Raw genomic sequence first — 18,865 nt, forward strand, 5'->3', positions numbered from 1 at the left:
AATACTAGAGTCGAATATTTCTCTCATGTTCTTCTTATTTTATTTATTTTAAAGAAACTAAAATATCTAATTTTTAAGAAAAAGTTTTAAAAAAGTGATAAAAAATTAATCTAAAATAGAATAGCCGATTATTTCTCCTACTTTACTTAAGTTATTTTAAATAAAATAAAATAGCTAATTGTTAAAAAAAAAGTTTTAAAAAAACAAATAATTGAAAAAAAATCAATTTACAAAGAAATTATCCCCAGTAAGTCTTTCTTTGTTGTGTATTTGGTTAAAAGGAATCAAAAAGAACGTGAGGGGGTGGTGACGTGGGGGTAGGGGTAATGGGGTAGGTGGTTAGGATAAGGTTAGGGATTATGTTAAGGGCTGTTTTTTTTTCTGTATTTTTGTGGGGTATAATGACATGGATGAGGATGTGTGATAAGGTGAACTAAAAATGAATAAAATTGGACTTGGGAGGGACAAAATTAGGTGTCTACAGCATAACCCTTTGAATGTAAACATGAAGTGTTTACAGACAAAAAAGTAGACAACGAGACAAAATTTTGTCCCGACCATTATTCAAAAAGAATGAAATAGAAGAAAGAAGGGAAACCAACTCTTGACTTTGGACATCATACTCATCCCTAGTGATAAGGGAATCAAGTCACAAGTATCCCCAAGGACTGAAAGAAGGTGGACTATGCCGAGTCAGAGAGTCGAGTGAGGTTCCATCGAGGTTCCGGTCCACGACTCTGTCATTACATCAGAAATGAAAATTACGAGTTAAAACATAAATGAAATTACAAAAATCCCATCTACGCAGCTTCTTTTGGACTCCTAACTTAAGCTTTATCACCCTATTTTTCAGGCGGGTTCGTGATTGGTAGTTTCCTCAACTTGTTGTTTGGCTTTTAATTTCATCACCCTGTTCTTCAGGCGAACTTTTGACTTTCAATTCCTTCAACTTGTTGTTTGACTTTCAATTTCTTCCCCTTGTTGCTTGACTTTCAATTTCATCACCCTATTTTTCAGGCGGGCTCCTGAACATAAAGTAAATTCTCATTTTCCGGAATGGTCCTGAACAGAAAGTAAAATCCCATTTTCCAGGAGAGTCCTGAACAGAAAGTAAAATCTCATTTTCTAGAAGGGTCCTGAACATAAAGTAAATTCTCTTTTTCAGGAGGGTCCAGAATATAAAGTAAAATCCCATTTTTCAGGAGGGTCCTGAGCAGAAAGTAAAATCTCATTTTTCAGGAGGGTCTTGAACAGAAAGTAAAATCTCATTTTTCAGGAGGGTCTTGAACAGAAAGTAAAATCTCATTTTCTAAAAGAGTCCTGAACATAAAGTAAATTCTCATTTTCTAGGAGGGTCTAGAACATAAACTAAAATCCCATTTTTTATGAGGGTCCTGAGCAGTAACTAAAATCTCATTTTCCAAGATGGTCATGAACAGAAAGTAAAATCTCATTTTTCAGAAGGGTCCTGAACATAAAGTAAATTCTCATTTTTCAGGAGGGTCCTAAACAAAAAATACAATCCCATTTTCCAGGAGAGTCCTAAACAGAAAATACAATCCCATTTTCCAGGAGAGTCCTAAACAGAAAATACAATCCCATTTTCCAGGAGAGTCCTAAGCAAAAAGTAAAATCTTATTTTCTAGGAGGGTCCTGAACAGAAAGTAAAATCTCATTTTTCAGGAGGGTCCTGAACAGAAAGTAAAATCTCAAGGATGTGCATTTAGAATGGTAGCTGAATTAAATGAAGCAAACTTTCCCCTGTTTCAACAAAGAAAATTTGTCAGTTAAAAACTTAGTGGTGGCTTGCGGCACTTGGCTGTCCCGACACCTGCTCCAGTGTTCATTCCCTTCATTTTGTTTCAGATTACTGGTATTTGCCCCTGCTTTGTCGTGTCATTGACCCAAACTCAGATTATTAAGAGTGACTTTGAAATAAACACAATATCTCTATTTTGTCATGCTTCTCAGATAAACCCTTTAAACCTTGGTATTTTCATGAGTTCCCCAGCTTGTCTGTTGACAAAACTTTCTGCATGCCTTATTCAGCTCACAATCATGTCTCTTTCATATGCTGACTTTGTCTTGCTTTGTGCAATTGAAGAAGCTGGTAGCCAGTTTTAAAATCTTTTCTTACTTGTTTTGATATGGACTGGACTCAAAGAAAAGAGAAAAATGACAATGACTTTTATTTGGACCACTAACTCAAGAAAACAAAATAAAAATAAAGAGAAGAAAGAAAAGACAATGAATGTACCCGTTTAAAACAAAGAAATGAAAAACTTATCTAGAAATGACAGTCAACTCTAATGATTATGCCATGCATATTGGATTAAACAGCCTGATCTTTCCATCCAAAACCTTATACCAATTGTTGTTGAGTTAATGACCTCGAAATTGAGTTGCTTCCTTAGGTCAATTGCATTTAAGACCTCATTCGGCTAGTGGCACCATGAAAGGTTTTTGCCAACAAGCCTCTCTCATTTTCTTTTTCCTAGCTCACCATTGTCCTATGGTGTCCATGGGGTTTTTTCACCAATGAGACTATCTTATTTTCATTTATCTCAACTCACCGTCGTCTTACAGTGCCCGTGAGGGTTTTCATCGATAAGACTCTCTCATTGTTATCTCTCTCAGCTTACCATCGTCTTACGGTGCCCGTGAGAATTTTCACCGATAAAACTCTCTCATTTTTATTTCTCTCCTGATTCCTTATGCTGAGGAAGATAAGTAGTTACCAAAATGCATCATCACATCCATTGCATGCTTAGTCTTAACATTCTCAAAGATTGATCTGAAGGTCTTTCGTTGGTTGTAACTTGGCTTTTGGATAGGGTTAGAAAGAAAGGATGGCATGGGGCCCACACGACACTTAAAGTGGATGACTCTAAATTGTTTATTGGGTGGGACTTACAACTTTTGGAATCGACTCAAACAATGAGGATTAACTCATGCCCCAGTTTCTTTTGACTGTGTGACTCTAAATTTTTTATTTGGTTAGACCGAGCCCCGGGTAGGGTAGCCTATGTATCTCACCCCCGAGAGAGGAGAATCAGGTCGCACGTAGTTTCAGCAGCTTTCTTTGCTTGATTCTAATTTCTTTTTCTTCTATGTTTCTTTTATTGACACTCTATTCTCTTTGAATTTTATAACTCTATTTGTCATGACACCTTTTTTTGACATATTTTCTTTTTCTTCTCTATTTTTGAACTTTTTCTGACTCTATTGTTTTGCTCGACACTTTTCTTTTGAGCTTTGCTGACTCTATCTTGATTCCAAAAGAGGGGTATGAAAGAAAAAGGACTAAAGCTCAAATGGGGTAAACAAAGGATGACACGATGTTTGGATAGCAGAATGAAATGCCTTAGTCATATCAATCCTTGAAAATGCAAGTACATATCATGCAATTTGAAAGTGAGAGATGAAGATCATTTGTGACATTTTTTAAGCAATAACTTTAATTGAGTTTGTGCATCACTACTCTTGCACTTTGTTCGACATATCACTCAACTTTTGTTGTACATTCCTCACATCAAATGACTCATGCTTTCGTGAAGTCGATTTTTCTATCCCTCGTGATCACACATCCGCTATTTGACCTAATCGAGCAATGTTTTTCAATTGATGACCAAGTTATTCTTGTGATTCTCAAAATAATTGCCTTAATTTTCAAAGAAGGCTTGAACTTGTCACCAAATGTCTCAGCACTCTACCTATTTACTCAGATGCTCTCTTTTTCTAAATTTAACCCTCTGATTCAATGTTCATGCTTAAATTGAATTTTAAGATCTGGCTGAAATTTCGCTAGCATGTCATATCACTAGAATTAACCTAAAATGTACTATGTAAAGAAAATGAACAAACAACACATATTTAAAACACAAAGGAAAAAGGGACACTTCATTTAATTAAAATAAAAGATAGAAGGGTTTGAACATAATGACAAAACGAGATAGATCTTGAACTACAACCCTAAAATAATTTGGATAACAGAAAATAAAACAAAGCAAACTACCAGACCTCTTCCTAGTAGGGGGAGGGGTGACTTCTCAATTGCGCAACCTGACATCTTAGCCACTGGTTTGCATATCAGCATGACTAGAGTTTTCCTCACTGTTAATGTTCTGCACCATAATCAATTTGTCTTGAATCATCTTTTCAATTTCTCTTTTCAAAGCACTACAATCTTTAATACTGTGACCTTCGTTTTTCCAATCTCTGAAATAAACTGGTATACGACTCTCCAATTGGTGTGAAACTATCCCTCAATTTCAGCCTCATTTCAGTGTTTAACTTAGATCGAACATCGGGCCTAGAAGGGCTTTGGTATGTTCGTAGAATTGAAGGATGACTTTGAAGAGTTAGTGCGTGCCATTGTGGGTAAAGAGGGAGTTAAACATATGGTTGTGCGCAATATCCTAGATATGGAGGTGGGGAAACAGAGTATAATAGAATTTGGAAGTGATTATGGAGAGCTTGGGTATGAACTTGGGCTTGAGACTGACGGCAATGACGACGTCGTCTTCTTGGATGTGCGACGACGTCGTCTTCTTGGATGTGCCCATTCTCTAATTACAATAATAGTGTCATCTTTCTCATTCTTTTTCCCTCCGGGTTCCCTTAATTGATTGCAATATTGTCCCAAATGTTTCACGGATTCCTCATGCCCATATTGCTCCTCAAATTTTGATATCTAAAGATTGGAGGAAGGTTAGGACTTGAAGGCATCCCCCAGTCTTTGTATGAAGCACCTTCTTTACCCGCAGGTCCTACAGAATTTTTCATAGCATTTTCTGCACGCTTCATTTTTCCAACCATTTTCTCTGACTCTTCTGGCACACTAGACTTCTTTTTAAGAAATTTTGGTGGTCCAGTTAACTTAAAAGCAGGCTCAGGAGTATAACAATGATAACCAAGAGTATTGAATATAGGTTCACTAGCAGTATAGGGACACACAACCGTTGGGCGAGCCAGTATGGAAGTCCCAGTAGAGGATTGAGCAACAAAATCACAGACGACATGTGGTGTTGTGAATGTAGCAGGCTTATGCTGAGGAGCTAGAGGAAAGGTGGAGGAAGCATTGTGATGCTTTTGGCTTGGAATGAATTCTGAGTCATGTTGTGGTGCATCAACAACAGTAGGACACTGACTTTACAATTTTGGTGGAAAGCTCGAGGTATTTGTAGGATCAATTGTAAGAAATGGAGGTGGAGACAACCCACTGGCCCAAACTCGATACATTTTCATCATTTGTTGTCTTAGTCTCAAATTCTCTTCCTTTAAACTCTCAATTTTCTGACTCTTTGTTTGATCCATGAGGTCACTCTTTATATCCTTGTTGGACACAATTAGCTCTTCCTCAGATTTGGCGTGATAAGGAGGACTAGCCAAGATGCCACAAACCAAACACCTTAAACTAACTGAACAAGAGATAACAAATGTGTTAGAGTTCAACACTTTTTCAAAACCTCTTTTTTTTTCTTTTTTTTTTCAAAAGATCACCATACCCAAGAAGGGCGCCTACGTATCTCACTCCTGAGACAGAAGAATCAGGTGTGCATAGTTCGTGAAGTCTTGCCAGAATGATCAATTAAACTCTTTTTCTTTTTCTTGAAACTTTGAAAGAAAAGAAAATAACAATTTGTCAAAAGAACTGACGAAAATCTTTTTGTATTTTTCAGGTTTAAACACCCCTATACAAAGTGAAATCTATGATTACCAAGGAAAATCTTTTTGGATTTTCAGTTTTGAATTTCATGCGAAAATGAAACTCGAAGCTATTAAAGGAAATTTTTTTTTGTGGTTTTCTTTTAAGATGTATATGACACCTACTCTAAATGGTTTTGTTTTGAGTGCAATGCTCTTATTTCTTCCTCTCAAGCACATGCACGCCAGCCTCCAAATTACCTTCTCTCTATTTGTTTTTCTTTTAGCACTAAAGTATGAAGCTTATGAAAAAAAAAACTTTTCAGTAATTGTTCTTTGGTAAAGATATACTATTTGGTGGAGGGGAAGGTATATCATTCACTCTAGCGTAGTCTAAGTTAATGCAGTCAGACACAAATATAGAAGGTAATGTAATGTTATTCAATCGACATATCTTTATACATTAAGTTGTGTGTGCATGAGTATAACTCATGTTTCCTAATTCAACTATTTGTAAATTTAATATAGACAAAAAATGACCTCAATACGCTAAAAAAATGCGTACATGATTAAGTTCGAGCTGAATCGACCCTCAGCTAGAGCTCAAAATCGACAATATTTACAACAAATAATATCAACTAGCCAGTTGTTATCATTATTCGATCAGTTTAACTTCTAAACATTTCAGCTAAAATTAACATATATAATATACACAAGAAAATCATCTCAATACGTCCAAAAAAAAAATACGTACATGATCGAGCTTGAGCTGAATCGACCTCAGCTAGAGCTCAAAATCGACAACATTTACAACAAATAATAACATCAGCTAGCTAGTTATTATTGATTATTTGATCAGTTTAATTTCTAAAACATTTTAAGCTAAAATCAACATAATAAACATGAAAAATCACCTCAATACGTTCAAAAAAAGTGTAAGGAAGCAGAAGATACGTTCAAAGATCAACTCAATACTAAGAGACTATTATTCCGTAAATTTAATGAGATCTGAATGGATAATTTCTCTAGTTTAAATAACAAAAGACACGTTCCTCATTAGGAAACGCATTGAGCACAAATGGTTTTACCGCTGGTGGAGCTGCCACAGGTGCTGCCAAAGCAAGTTCAGATTCTAAAAGCAAAACATTCATGGAAGATCTGACTTTTTTGGGCTTTCTCGCAAGCTTTGCGAGCCACCCAATCATAGCAATCAGAAAGGGTGCAAAGCAATCCACTTGTCGATTTATGTCCATGTCTACCTTAACTATGAGATGCAGAGAACAACCAATCACCTTGAGATAGTGCTCAGCATGCATTATCATCATGTATTCATTCAAACATTCAGAAGATCGGCTAAACCACGTCACGGTGGTTGGAAGACTAGAGTCAACGTTATCCAGTATAGTTTTGGGTTTCTTTTTATGTATTTCAAGGTATATCTCATATCCCGCACAATAGAAAGCAACCGCCGACGAGGCTAGTGCAAGCCCACAATTAGCTAGTCTTGTGGCTCATCTAGTGGGATGATAATACATCCCGTAGGCCACTCCTCCCTCGAATGAAACATTTAGCAAGTAGCAAAAATCCAAAATGTTTTCTTTGGTAGGATGTTTTAGGGAGAAACGAGTGGAAATAACGACTGATGCGATGAACGTGAAAACATAATAAGCTATAAGAATAAAATCCACCATTTTCTCTTTTGAAGTCCTATAGTAGTTCTCTAATTCCCCTCCCCTCCCCTCCCCGGCGTTTTGTTTGGTTCCTTATCTTCTTGTTTGGATGTTGAGCTCACTGGTCATGAGTGTGCATGGAAGAAGAGAATATAGAATGAAACTATAGAGTGTGGAAGAAGAGAATATGGAATGAAACTTAGAGTGTGGAATAAAAGTTGTTACGAGTTGCTGGAATGGAACGGTGTTGTATGTGCAATAAAAGTTGTTAGAGTTGGATGTATTTATTATCTAAATTATTTTACAAATAGTTGAATTAGGAACCATGAGTTATACTCATGAACACACAACTTAATGTATTAAGAGATGTCGATCGAGTAACATTACATTACCTGCTATATTAATGCCTAACTGCATTAACTTAGACTATGCTAGAGTGAATGATATACCTTCCCCTCCACCAAATAGTATATCTTTACCAAAGAACAATTACGGAAAAAAAAAAAAAATTTCCATAAGCTTCATACTTCAGTGCTAAAAGAAAAACAAATAGAGAGAAGGTGATTTGGAGGCTGGCGTGCATGTGCTTAAGATGAAGAAATAAGAGCATTGCACTCAAAAGTACAATATTTGTCAACCTTCAAGTACTTCTAGAATTTATTGATTTAAATAATATAATTACGTTAGGTCTCTTACGGCCGCGACTTATCATTGCCATTTATAATTAATAGTAAATGATATAAAATTATTTATATACACTGTAGGGTATAGACCGCAATAATTATAAAGTTTGGAGTGTGAACATCACTGTGGAATCAGAACTCATTCAAATTAATCTGTGGAAGGCGAAAAGAAACAATTTTAACTTGCAAACAAACGTTCCACCTTTCAAATGGTGGTGATTCAATTTGACTCTACAAATATGGATGATCTCCAAACTACTGTAGTTCAAAGGGTAAAACTTGTTTTCCATATTCTCTTTTTTTTTTTTCTTTTTTCCCTTTTAGGTAATTAAAAACTGTTCTTTCATTTATAGTGAAGCCCGTATCTTCGTGAGCATGCTAAAGACCTTCCGGTAATCCTACTGGGAACTAAAGTTGAAGTTGAGGGTGAAAATACCCAATTCTTTGAGGTAATTAATTGGCTCGTTGATCCAAATCAGTTTCTCTTAATTTTCTTATATTGAAATCTTAACTCGGGCTTGGTGAGTATCGGTTTTGTTAGCTGATTCATAAAAGGAGGAGGACTCTTCTCCCACTTGGAGTAGTACTATATATTCAAGTGTCATTAGATGTATATGAAAGATGGGCAGGTACAACATGGTTACATGTCTACTATTTATTAAAGCCCATTTGACCAAACTATTTGGACCCTAAATTTGAAGTCTTTTGGATTTGAAGTTACTACTATTTGTTTATGATATTTGATTGCAACTCCAAATTCACTATACAATGGTATGATTTCAATTCCAAGTGTGTGATTTAATTATTATTATTATTTTTATTGTATTTTTTGAAAAAAAATTGACACATAATATTAAATTTGCTTAAAAAAAAAAAAAAAAAAGCTCATGCGCAGTAGCATTGTCCTACTTGGACTTCAACTGATGCAAGTGATAAGTTGAATTAAAATGCACATTAATTAATTAACGGAGATTAAGTAATATTCCTTCCGTCTAATTTTGATTGTTGTTTCAGCTCATTAAGAAAACTAGTTTAACCGACGTGGCTCGCACGTGTAACGTTTGATTATTTAAAACTTAAATGATTTTATCTATTACGAAAATTTTAAATGAAGTGTAAAGTTTATCAGTTTTCAAAAATTCACACTTTAATATAATAATATAATTAAACATAAATGTTTGATTTAGAATACTTAAACTAATAGTAAAACTATTAGTTGTCATTAATTTTGATAACTTCTAATAAGGAAAGATTTTTCATATTTATATTTTATTAATTTTTAACTCTTAATATTTTTAATGAAGGACAAAAAGTTCAAAAGACATTTGTTTTCCACTTTTAACATACCTACTAAACTCTTTATTTCATAAACTTTTCCTAGCGTCATATTTTTGGCAAAGCAAAATAAGATTCGGTGTCCTAGCTTAACAATGTCAAAGGAGTCCTATTCATAATCTTGCATATAAGTCTTATTTTTGGTAAAATAATAGTTGTAGCAAAAATTTTCAAATTAACACTTCTGTGAAGGAATTAAAAGTGTACGAAAATCAATCTTTTAAATTTTAATAACAAACAGAAAAGGCTATTAACCGTAAAAATCTTTTACTTTTTAAATTTTTCTTATTTTAACCCTTTATATTTATTTCAAGATTTTTCAAATTTTCTTAAAACCAAACTTAACTGATTTAAAATTCTTAAGCTAATGGGAAAGTATAATTGTCATTAATTCTGATGACTTCTAATAAGGAAAGATTTATCATTACCATAAATATATTTTTTAATTTTCATATCTTAAATATTAGAAAAATAGTGAAAAAACGATTTTGTCTAAAGCAAAGATTTTTAATGAAGAGCAAAAGTTCAAACAACACTTCTAAGACCCTTCACACTTTTAATATACTAGTCAAGTGTACGTGTTTTGCACGTGTGTCGCGTTAATTGATAATAAAGCTATGAAATAGAAATTAAAATAGTAAAAAATTATACTACATAAACATAATACCAAATTACTTTCGTTTAAATCAATAGCAAAATCTTTAGCTATATGAACATTTTCATATCATGTATATAAATAAGTATTTTTTTATCAATTAACTCAAAGATCGAACTGTTAATGACCCAAATCGATAAGAAATACCTTATTGATTTGGTTATCGATTTAGCATGTTTAGAAATTAAAAACTAATAAATTGAACTGGTAATGCATAAAATCAAACTATAAACCAACCGATGAATACCCCTAACTGTTATCGTAAAAGTCTTTGCATTCAGAATTCAAAACAGAAAAGAATTCAAGACAAATTTATATATAGTTCAAATAGAAAGTTTAAAAACAAAAGAATAAAGACTTCAAAACTAATGGAGCTCAAAGTGCTCTAGTCCATTTAACACAACATATATCCTATAACCTTAAAAAATTACATAAAAACTATGAAATTTTTTGAAAGGAGTAAATTTTTTGGCAACAAAAAAGAGAATCACCAATCCCATAATATAAATGTTAGTTTTTAGGCAAGATAAACATTTACTTTATTTGGCAGCAACTGTCTTGTCTAATTTTATAGTAGAAGAAGTGACGAATTTTCTGTGTTAAAGTTTGATCAAAATTTTATTTAAATAGAATTGTAGAATTTTTTTAATATATAAGGTAAAATTTTAATTGATTTAGATGTCTAAAAATTTTCCCTTAAAAAAATATCTAAATATGATAGATTTTTATTTTATAAATTATTTTTAATATTAAAATAATATGCATTCCAAATATAAACTAACATATTTTTCTCTTTTTTTTTTTGTAATTTTTTTTCAAGATGTGTATGATTTGATTTTTTGGTTCACCTTTATATGCTTCTTTTATTTAATAAAATGGCTTTTTTTCTTTTTTTTAAAAATAACTCATATATATGGTTCCTAAGAATTAGAAAAAGTCCCGTTTGCATTACAATATGAATTTTATCAACTTAAGAATCCTATAATTTTAGAATTAATTTGCATTTACCCTATATTTTTCTCTTATAATATATTTTAAAGTTCCTTAATGCTTAACATAAAAAATTTTCTTATCATATATTTTACGACTTATTAATTTTAAAAATATTTAACGCTGAAAAAGAATGTTTCATATATTAAAAATATGAATATATATATATATATATATATATATATGTATGCATGCATGCATGCATAGATGACTTTGAAAAATTACATAAATGATAAAAGTATATGAAAAATAAAACTATTAGAAAGTGTCATTCGACTTTAAAAAAATGAATTCGTCGGAAGACTCTAACTTTGGCTTATATACAGAAAAAAATAATGAAAAAGAAGATACTAGAAAGAAGGTACGTCCCAATTTTGAACTATTACTTTGAATAAAGAAACATGTTTGCAAGCTGCAAAGCATCATCCATTAGAAAATGTTATTTAAATTGATAATAGAAATTAAAATTACTTCTAAAAAGGTTGTTTGATCATATTCTATATGTGTAATAATTATTAGAGCCTATACTAAAAAGTAAGGATAGTCATTAAAATCTATTAATAAACATAATGATGATATGCTAAATCTCTTAATTTATTTACAATAAAATAATTGCATATAAATAAAAATTTAAAAGAAAATTCATATAATGAAGAAGGCAAAAAAATCCTAAAGAATCCAAGAAGAAAACTTTAATTGACCACCAATCAAAATCAAAACAAAAATAAGAAGAATAACAGGAAATGTAGAAGTAGAAAAATTACACTTATTTTTCTAGTAAAATATGATCAAATAACTATTTAAATAGAATTATAGACATTTTTTTATTTTATATAAGGTAAAATTACAATTGATTTAAAATTGTCAAATATTATGATTTCTTATCTAAATAAAATATATTTATTTTTTCATGCTTATGTTTTTTTAAAAAATATATTTTGGTTCCTATAATTTTTTCCTATAAAATTTACGTAGGAATCATTTTTTTCCATGCGTATTTTTTAACTATAAATTTTAGTTCTTATTTTTTTTTTCCCTTTCCATCAATAGTTCTTTCCTTAAAAAAATTACATAAGACTCTTATAAAAAAATTCACATTACATTTAATTCCTTTTAGAATTGAAATTGTTCATGTTTTCCTTCATAGTCTAAATATTTGAATAATAAATCCCACTGAATTAGTACCTTTAATACTTTCATGCATGTAAATACTTAAAATAGGAGTATTTAATTTGCAGCGGGAATTCAACTATTTAATTAATGGTGGTCTAAACCCGAAAAGCATTGAATTAGGTCTCTCTTTTTACATATTAAAATCACTTGATTCTCTCAGTTGCATTGTTATGGCACTATACGTTTTTTTTTTTTTTAGGGGAAATAATAATAATTAAACAAATAGAGTGTATTAATTTATTTATTCAGTCTCACGACTGCTCGCTGTGGGGATACCTTGGGAAATAAAAAAAAATTATTTATTCTCTGGTCGTCGTTTGTCGAACTGTATTAACGACTAGAATTAATTAAGTTGCTTATTAACGACTGTATATTTTCAATCAATACTTACTGTTACAATTCGTAAGTGACAGTAAGTACTAAAAAAAAAATAGTCTCATTTTACCCATTCCAAATTAGGATAACACAACTATTAAGAAAATAATGATTGGTAATGTAACTTTACCATTTTGTCCCTCTTAATTATGTCTTGTTGTTAATTCTAAATTCCAATATTGATGAATAGTTAATACCAAAGCACCATTTATATTCTTAATGATACTTCTCTTTGCAACATTTTTTCAAGAATGCTAATAACAAGGAGTAAGCAATTGCACCAAGGATATAATAGGAAAAAAAATTGTTTTGTCTTGATAAGTAAAAAAGAACAAGTAAAATGGGACATCAAATTAGAAAATTTGGGACGGATAAAATGGGACGAAGGGAGTAATTATCACTATATATATGGTTTAATTTTTTGAGATGAAGAAAATTTAGGTGAATCCTCATACGCATTGAGCTAACTCCGCCAGTTGCGGAGTCGGGATTGAGACCAAGGAGAGTCACAAGTGAACATACGAACTAATCGAAGGAGATTCGGAAAATATTATTTTACTACGTAGAAGGGACTAGAACCTAATCAAATGACAACATGATTCAGCATGAGTCTGATTTAATTAACTTCTTAAACTTCATATTCAGTGTATATACGGCCAAATACAGAAATAAAAAAATCATTAAATTAAAGTAAAAATGTACTTATTGCATTTAATTCATATACTCTCCGTCCAATATAAGGGAGAAAATTCCTTCTCTAATATCTTCCAAATTAAATATTACTCTTTGTATTTATTGCATTTTTCTTTTCCAATTCAGTTTGAAAAATAGAGATTTTTTAATTTAGAAACTGTTTAATTTAAAATTTTCGAACATATGCTCTTTTAAAAATGTCGTCGTTAGAATGCATGTCGAAGATCATAAATTCTAAAGTAAATTTCGGTATAGAATGAAAACAAAATAATTCATTCCTAAATTCTTAATTCAATTAGGATCAGCACATTTAATTTCTTTTTTTTGGAAATTCCAAGAAATCGCTTGACAAGTATTATGTGATGAACTCGACTGAGAAGAGATCTGACATCATTGCTCTATTTTTGTGTAATATTTTGCAAACTACAAATAGACCAGATGAGGAGAGATCCCTGACGACTGAAAAAAGGACTGGTGAGAGGAGATCTGTGATATTAGTACTCTAATGCAATAGCTTGCAAATTACACAAAAAATGTTAACCACACTAAGTAGTCGTTTGCCATGAAAAGTAAAATTTTTCGGAGTTGGAGTTGAAATTGGAGTTGGAGTTGTGTTTGGCCATGTCTTTTTTAATTTTTTATTTTTTTTTTGACTTTTGAAAAATCTTTTTTAAATATGATTTTATGCCCTAACTTTTACAAACTATCAAAATCACCCAACTAAAATTTACCTACTAATGGAAAAAGAACACAATTAGCCACTATTATAAAAATAATTACATATACATGGTCAAATTTAATGAATTTCAATTATGACATATATAAAATTACATTAATAGCCGTTTTCTCATATTTGAAATTTTTTAATATGAATGTTATATTAACAGGTGATTGCTTTCTGTTTAATTAGTATTAAAGGTACTAATTCAGAGGGACTAATTAACAATGTCATCAATTTGTTAGTATTTTAAAACAGATTTTTGTTAAAGTAGAAAAAAATGTGTTTTACCAGTAGATAAATATTTAAATTAAAGTTACCTTAATGAGGATTGGATTATCAACCGAAAGAGTGACATAAGTTAGATATGGCCCCCCTATCATCCCAGTACAACTAAAAATCACTGCAGATAAAAAAAAAATAGTTTTTAAATTTGGAAATAAATAAATAAATAAATAAGAATATGAGAAGCTAACATCAGCTGCAAGATTAAGGTCAGTGTCTTTATATCCAAGCTCTTTGAGAATCTCCCTCATGTGTAAAAATGGACTTGAAATCTCTGTCACCTACAATGCTGCTACCATTTCTGAACCACACTGCATATACAAACATTGTTAAGTTAATTTTTTTACACTATAAACATATTTTCAAACAAGGAAATAGTAAAGTTTGTCTTCGTGCGATTTGAAGGTCACGTGTTCAGTACTTGGAGCCAACAACTATTGCTTGGACTATGGTACATTATTCACATCACACCCCTTGAGGTGAGGTCCTTTCTCGAACTCTGCGTGAATACGAAATTTTTTGTCCACGAAGCTGGCCTTTTCTTTTAATTAATTATTGTAAAAACTTATGTAACGAGATTTAGAAAATTACTAGGATGTCACACACTTTGGATTTGAATTTCATGACCTTTACCAATAGACTAGAAGATCACTTAGGGATTCAATAGTTTGTATATGATAACAAAATCACTTTGCCCTATTTACTAATATACGTCGTTGGCGAAGGAGATTCAATTGAACGACCTTGACATGACATCATCTCGATCCCTACCTATATGTAATGTCGAAACTAGAGGTTGAAGGGAGTTCATATGAACCTCTTTTGTTAAAAAAAATATAATAAAACTATAAGAGGGATTCTAACTTACCCATTCATAGGCAAGCCCAGCTCCTAGTCCAATAGCACTCACCAAATGATGAATTAAGTTATCAATTTTCACTTGCTTGTCAAAAAGACAACATACTAAATCATAAATAAGGTAGCCTACTGACACTGCCAATGCCCTCATCTGTTCATTAATTTGTTCAACAATCACCATAATTAGAGCAAAACATTACCATATTCTTAAAAAAAAAAAAATCCCTTTGTTTCGGTTGATGTAAAGATGTTTGACTCAAGAGGAAAATGAAGACTTTTGAAATATGTGAGTATAAAATAAGTCAGAGAAATTTCTGTTTAAAGTTAAATCATTACGAAATATAGAAAAATTTCAATTCTTTTTTTACATTGATTGAAATTTGAAAATGAAAAATATCACATAAATTGAGACTTAACATATATACCTGTTTGTGAGAAGATTTGGAAGACAAAGGACAAACTGGACAACTCCAATCTTGAACAGAAATTGAACTTAAAGTCACCATGAAGTGTTGAAAGCAAACGATTGCAAAAATCAAAAGAACGATTTGGGAACAACTTTCTTGTTAATAAAAATAATGTTGTCCATGATATAACTCCAAATACTATCAAATTTACGATTGAATCATCCATGTAGCAGCAAATTCTCTAGCAATAAAAATACACTAAATATATATGTATAAAAGATATGAAAAAGAGTAAAAAAGAAAAGAAAACGTCGGCAACTATATTTAAGGGTTTCATTAAATGTACATAAATTGTTGGGCAGGTAGTTAGATGGTTGAATTTCAATTCATAAATAAGCTGTATGTACGTTAACCTACTTCAAGTATAAGAATTAATTATACTTTTTCCATTTGGGAAAAAATTATTGGTAACCTAATACCCAAATATTATTTTTCAAAAAATTATCCGATCATTCGATGTGTTTGCTGGAATTTTTCCTTGTTTAATTTGATGAGATTGATTATAATGTGGCTTGTCGAAAATTAGTAGTAGTTCAATTTTTTTGGAATGTTGGCTTTTTGTTCGTGGACATATTGATGAATGGGTTGTGGTGGATGGGGCTACTCCACCCTTAGTCAGAGGTCGAGGGTTCGATCCTGGATACAGAGAAAACTCTGTTAGAGAGCGCTTCCCCCCAAATGGGACCCTACGCGGCACGAATCTAAATTAATCGGGTTCCAATGCGGGTACCGGACACCGGATGAAAAAACCAATTAAAAAAAAATGGAATGGAGTACCACACATTGGTATTGGATGAGACTTGAAAGTCCTCTCTTTTAGGGGCCCAAGACCTACTAGGTTAGGCGAAACAACATAAATTTCCAGAGTTTCGAGCTTAATTGCACAAATTTTTGACATTTTACATAATTATTGATATTCCAATTTTGGATTTATCGAAATACATAATTAGCTCCCGATACATCCAACGAAAATATTTTTTCCTAGCTTTTTAAAGATACATAATTAGCTTTCGATATATATATTTTTTTAATTTTGTGTCTATCGAGATATATAATTAGCTCTCGAAACATCCAACAAAGATACATAATTAGTTGGAATTTTGATAATTTCTCTATAAGGGTGAAAATTTATATATATATAGTAACTTAAAGTGTAAGTTTATGTTTGTTTACCACTATGTTATGGTATGGTACGTATCATAGACAGAATCAATTCGATGTAAGACCCGAGACAGTTGCGGGTGTAGAAAGAACAAGATTTTCTTGTGATTATATTTGACCATATATAGCTTAAATAAACTATAAAAGATTATAATCTTGATGTAAGAATACAAAAATCACCTAGAAACTTGAAATCGAAGAGGTTCAAATAAAAGATTCTCTCAAGTTTGAATAATAGTAATATTTCTAGTTTTTATTGAGTAGAGTTGTTGATACGGAAAAGACGACGGAAGTACAAAATAAACACCAAATTAGTCCACTAGTTTGAAGAACCCGTGGACTTATTTAGTGACCACTCTCGGATTCACTACAACAATAAGAAGAACGAAACATAAGGGTGTGTTTCAACCCCAAAACAGCCACCAAACTAGATTTAACAACAAGAAGATAAAGAACAAGATGAACTTAACAATGAGAATAACAACAACAATATAAACGGGTACAATATGAGATACAAGAGTTACAAAATTGCAAGAATAGAAAGGATAGATAGAGTGACATACACTCTCTCATGAACTAAGAACCTAAGTGTATTCAAGCACCTAGACCCTTAATACAATGATAATAGAAACACCTACTCTCTTCAGTGAGCACAAGTGAGATCTCAACCTCCTCTATCACCCAACGTTCTAAGCAAGAATGCAACACTAGTGATTCCACCCTAGTATCACCCTAGTTACAAGTTTCAGATTTGTGCCTCAAGGAAAGAGGACTTGTCTTTCAATGTTATACAACATTCATTATCATCAAAGTCTAATGAATGAAACCCTAGAAGGTTGTATTTATAGTGTATTACAAGAATAGTGTGAAATGTCCAAAATAACCCCTTAGTCAAAGTCTTCAAGTGGGCTCCCTTGGAGTACATTGTATGGACTAATTTTGGAGCCTATTTAGGCCTTCCTTTGCACTTCACGTGTACACTCCAAGTCTCGATTCAATTCACTCTCGCACTCACCCACCTTTGTGGTCGTACCCATATCATCCTCCCCTTCTTGAAAAAGATTCGACCTCGAATCCGTACCTTGCAAAATCAAAAGAGACGACAAACAAGCACACATCCTCATGGCATGAGGGTTAGGGTTAGTGCAACAAAAATCAATCTAACAAATAACATCATCATGCCAAGGTGGTACACACTTGAAGTACAACCAAGAATCCTTTAGGTTGATCGTGAAAAACTTAGTACAAATGTCACAAAGGAAGTGGCTATGACGAACATTAATAAATAATGAGCATGGGCTGAGACAACTCCTACCATACCCTAAGATGGTATCAGGATCAAATGGAAGAAGTAGCCATGGACATGGGTTTCGGCCACTCTCACTTTCCCCTAAGGTGTCGTTCTCAAAATTAGGCATACCATCTAGATCATTAGTGGAAATATCATGAGCACAAACAGGGTAGAGAAAGGTGTCACACAAGCTAACTTCAACTATGGTGTCCTTATGCATGTACTCACTAGCTTCAAGTCCATCACCACTAGTATGCTCAACATAGGGAACACATAAAGAAGAAGTAGATAGAATTTCTAAGCATGCACCACCTTTTATTTCAAGAGAATAATCCCCACATAGATATAAATCACCATGGGCAGCAAAGGAATCATTCACAAAAATATTTTTACAAGAACAATCACATTTCGGGTTTCGCAAGTAATCAAGTAAACCATGGTCATCTTCACCCGATTGACTATTCCTTTTCAAGACTACACATTCCCCACCCTTAAAAGTACCCTCATCTTCCAAGAAGAGATTTCCATCTTGAGGAGGAATATTGTCACACCATAGTAGGTTAGCATATAGGCTATAGCTTCCAAGACAAGCCATACCGTCAACATCACTTGCACCACTAGGTTCATTAGGAGTAAATAAACTATCTTCAAACAAGACATTGTACCTAAAGAGTAAATGATCTAACCCACGGATAGATTTGGAACTTTCACTCTCTAAGGAATCATTATTAAGTTTCAAAAATATGTCAAGCACATGATTAACCCTATGAGCCAAACAAACATTAGCATCTTTACAACAACATAGGCTCATAGGTTCACTCCCTTTTCCTTGGCCAACATCCTTAAATCCTTCACTCACTTGAGA

At 32.4% G+C, this 18,865-nt stretch overlaps 1 protein-coding gene across 1 annotated transcript; it reads right to left on the reverse strand.

Annotated features, from left to right (window-relative positions):
- Positions 1-211: 211 nt before the first annotated feature.
- On the reverse strand, positions 212-15,833 carry LOC107866960. The gene is given in 6 exon segments (XM_047411268.1): positions 212-1,025; positions 14,259-14,331; positions 14,415-14,534; positions 15,092-15,232; positions 15,507-15,585; positions 15,587-15,833. Coding segments are annotated over 5 exon segments (522 nt in total). The 5' UTR covers positions 15,715-15,833; the 3' UTR covers positions 212-1,025; positions 14,259-14,277.
- Positions 15,834-18,865: the final 3,032 nt, after the last annotated feature.

The sequence above is a fragment of the Capsicum annuum genome, chromosome 4 (genome assembly GCF_002878395.1).
Source record: "Capsicum annuum cultivar UCD-10X-F1 chromosome 4, UCD10Xv1.1, whole genome shotgun sequence".
Classification (NCBI taxonomy): domain Eukaryota; kingdom Viridiplantae; phylum Streptophyta; class Magnoliopsida; order Solanales; family Solanaceae; genus Capsicum; species Capsicum annuum.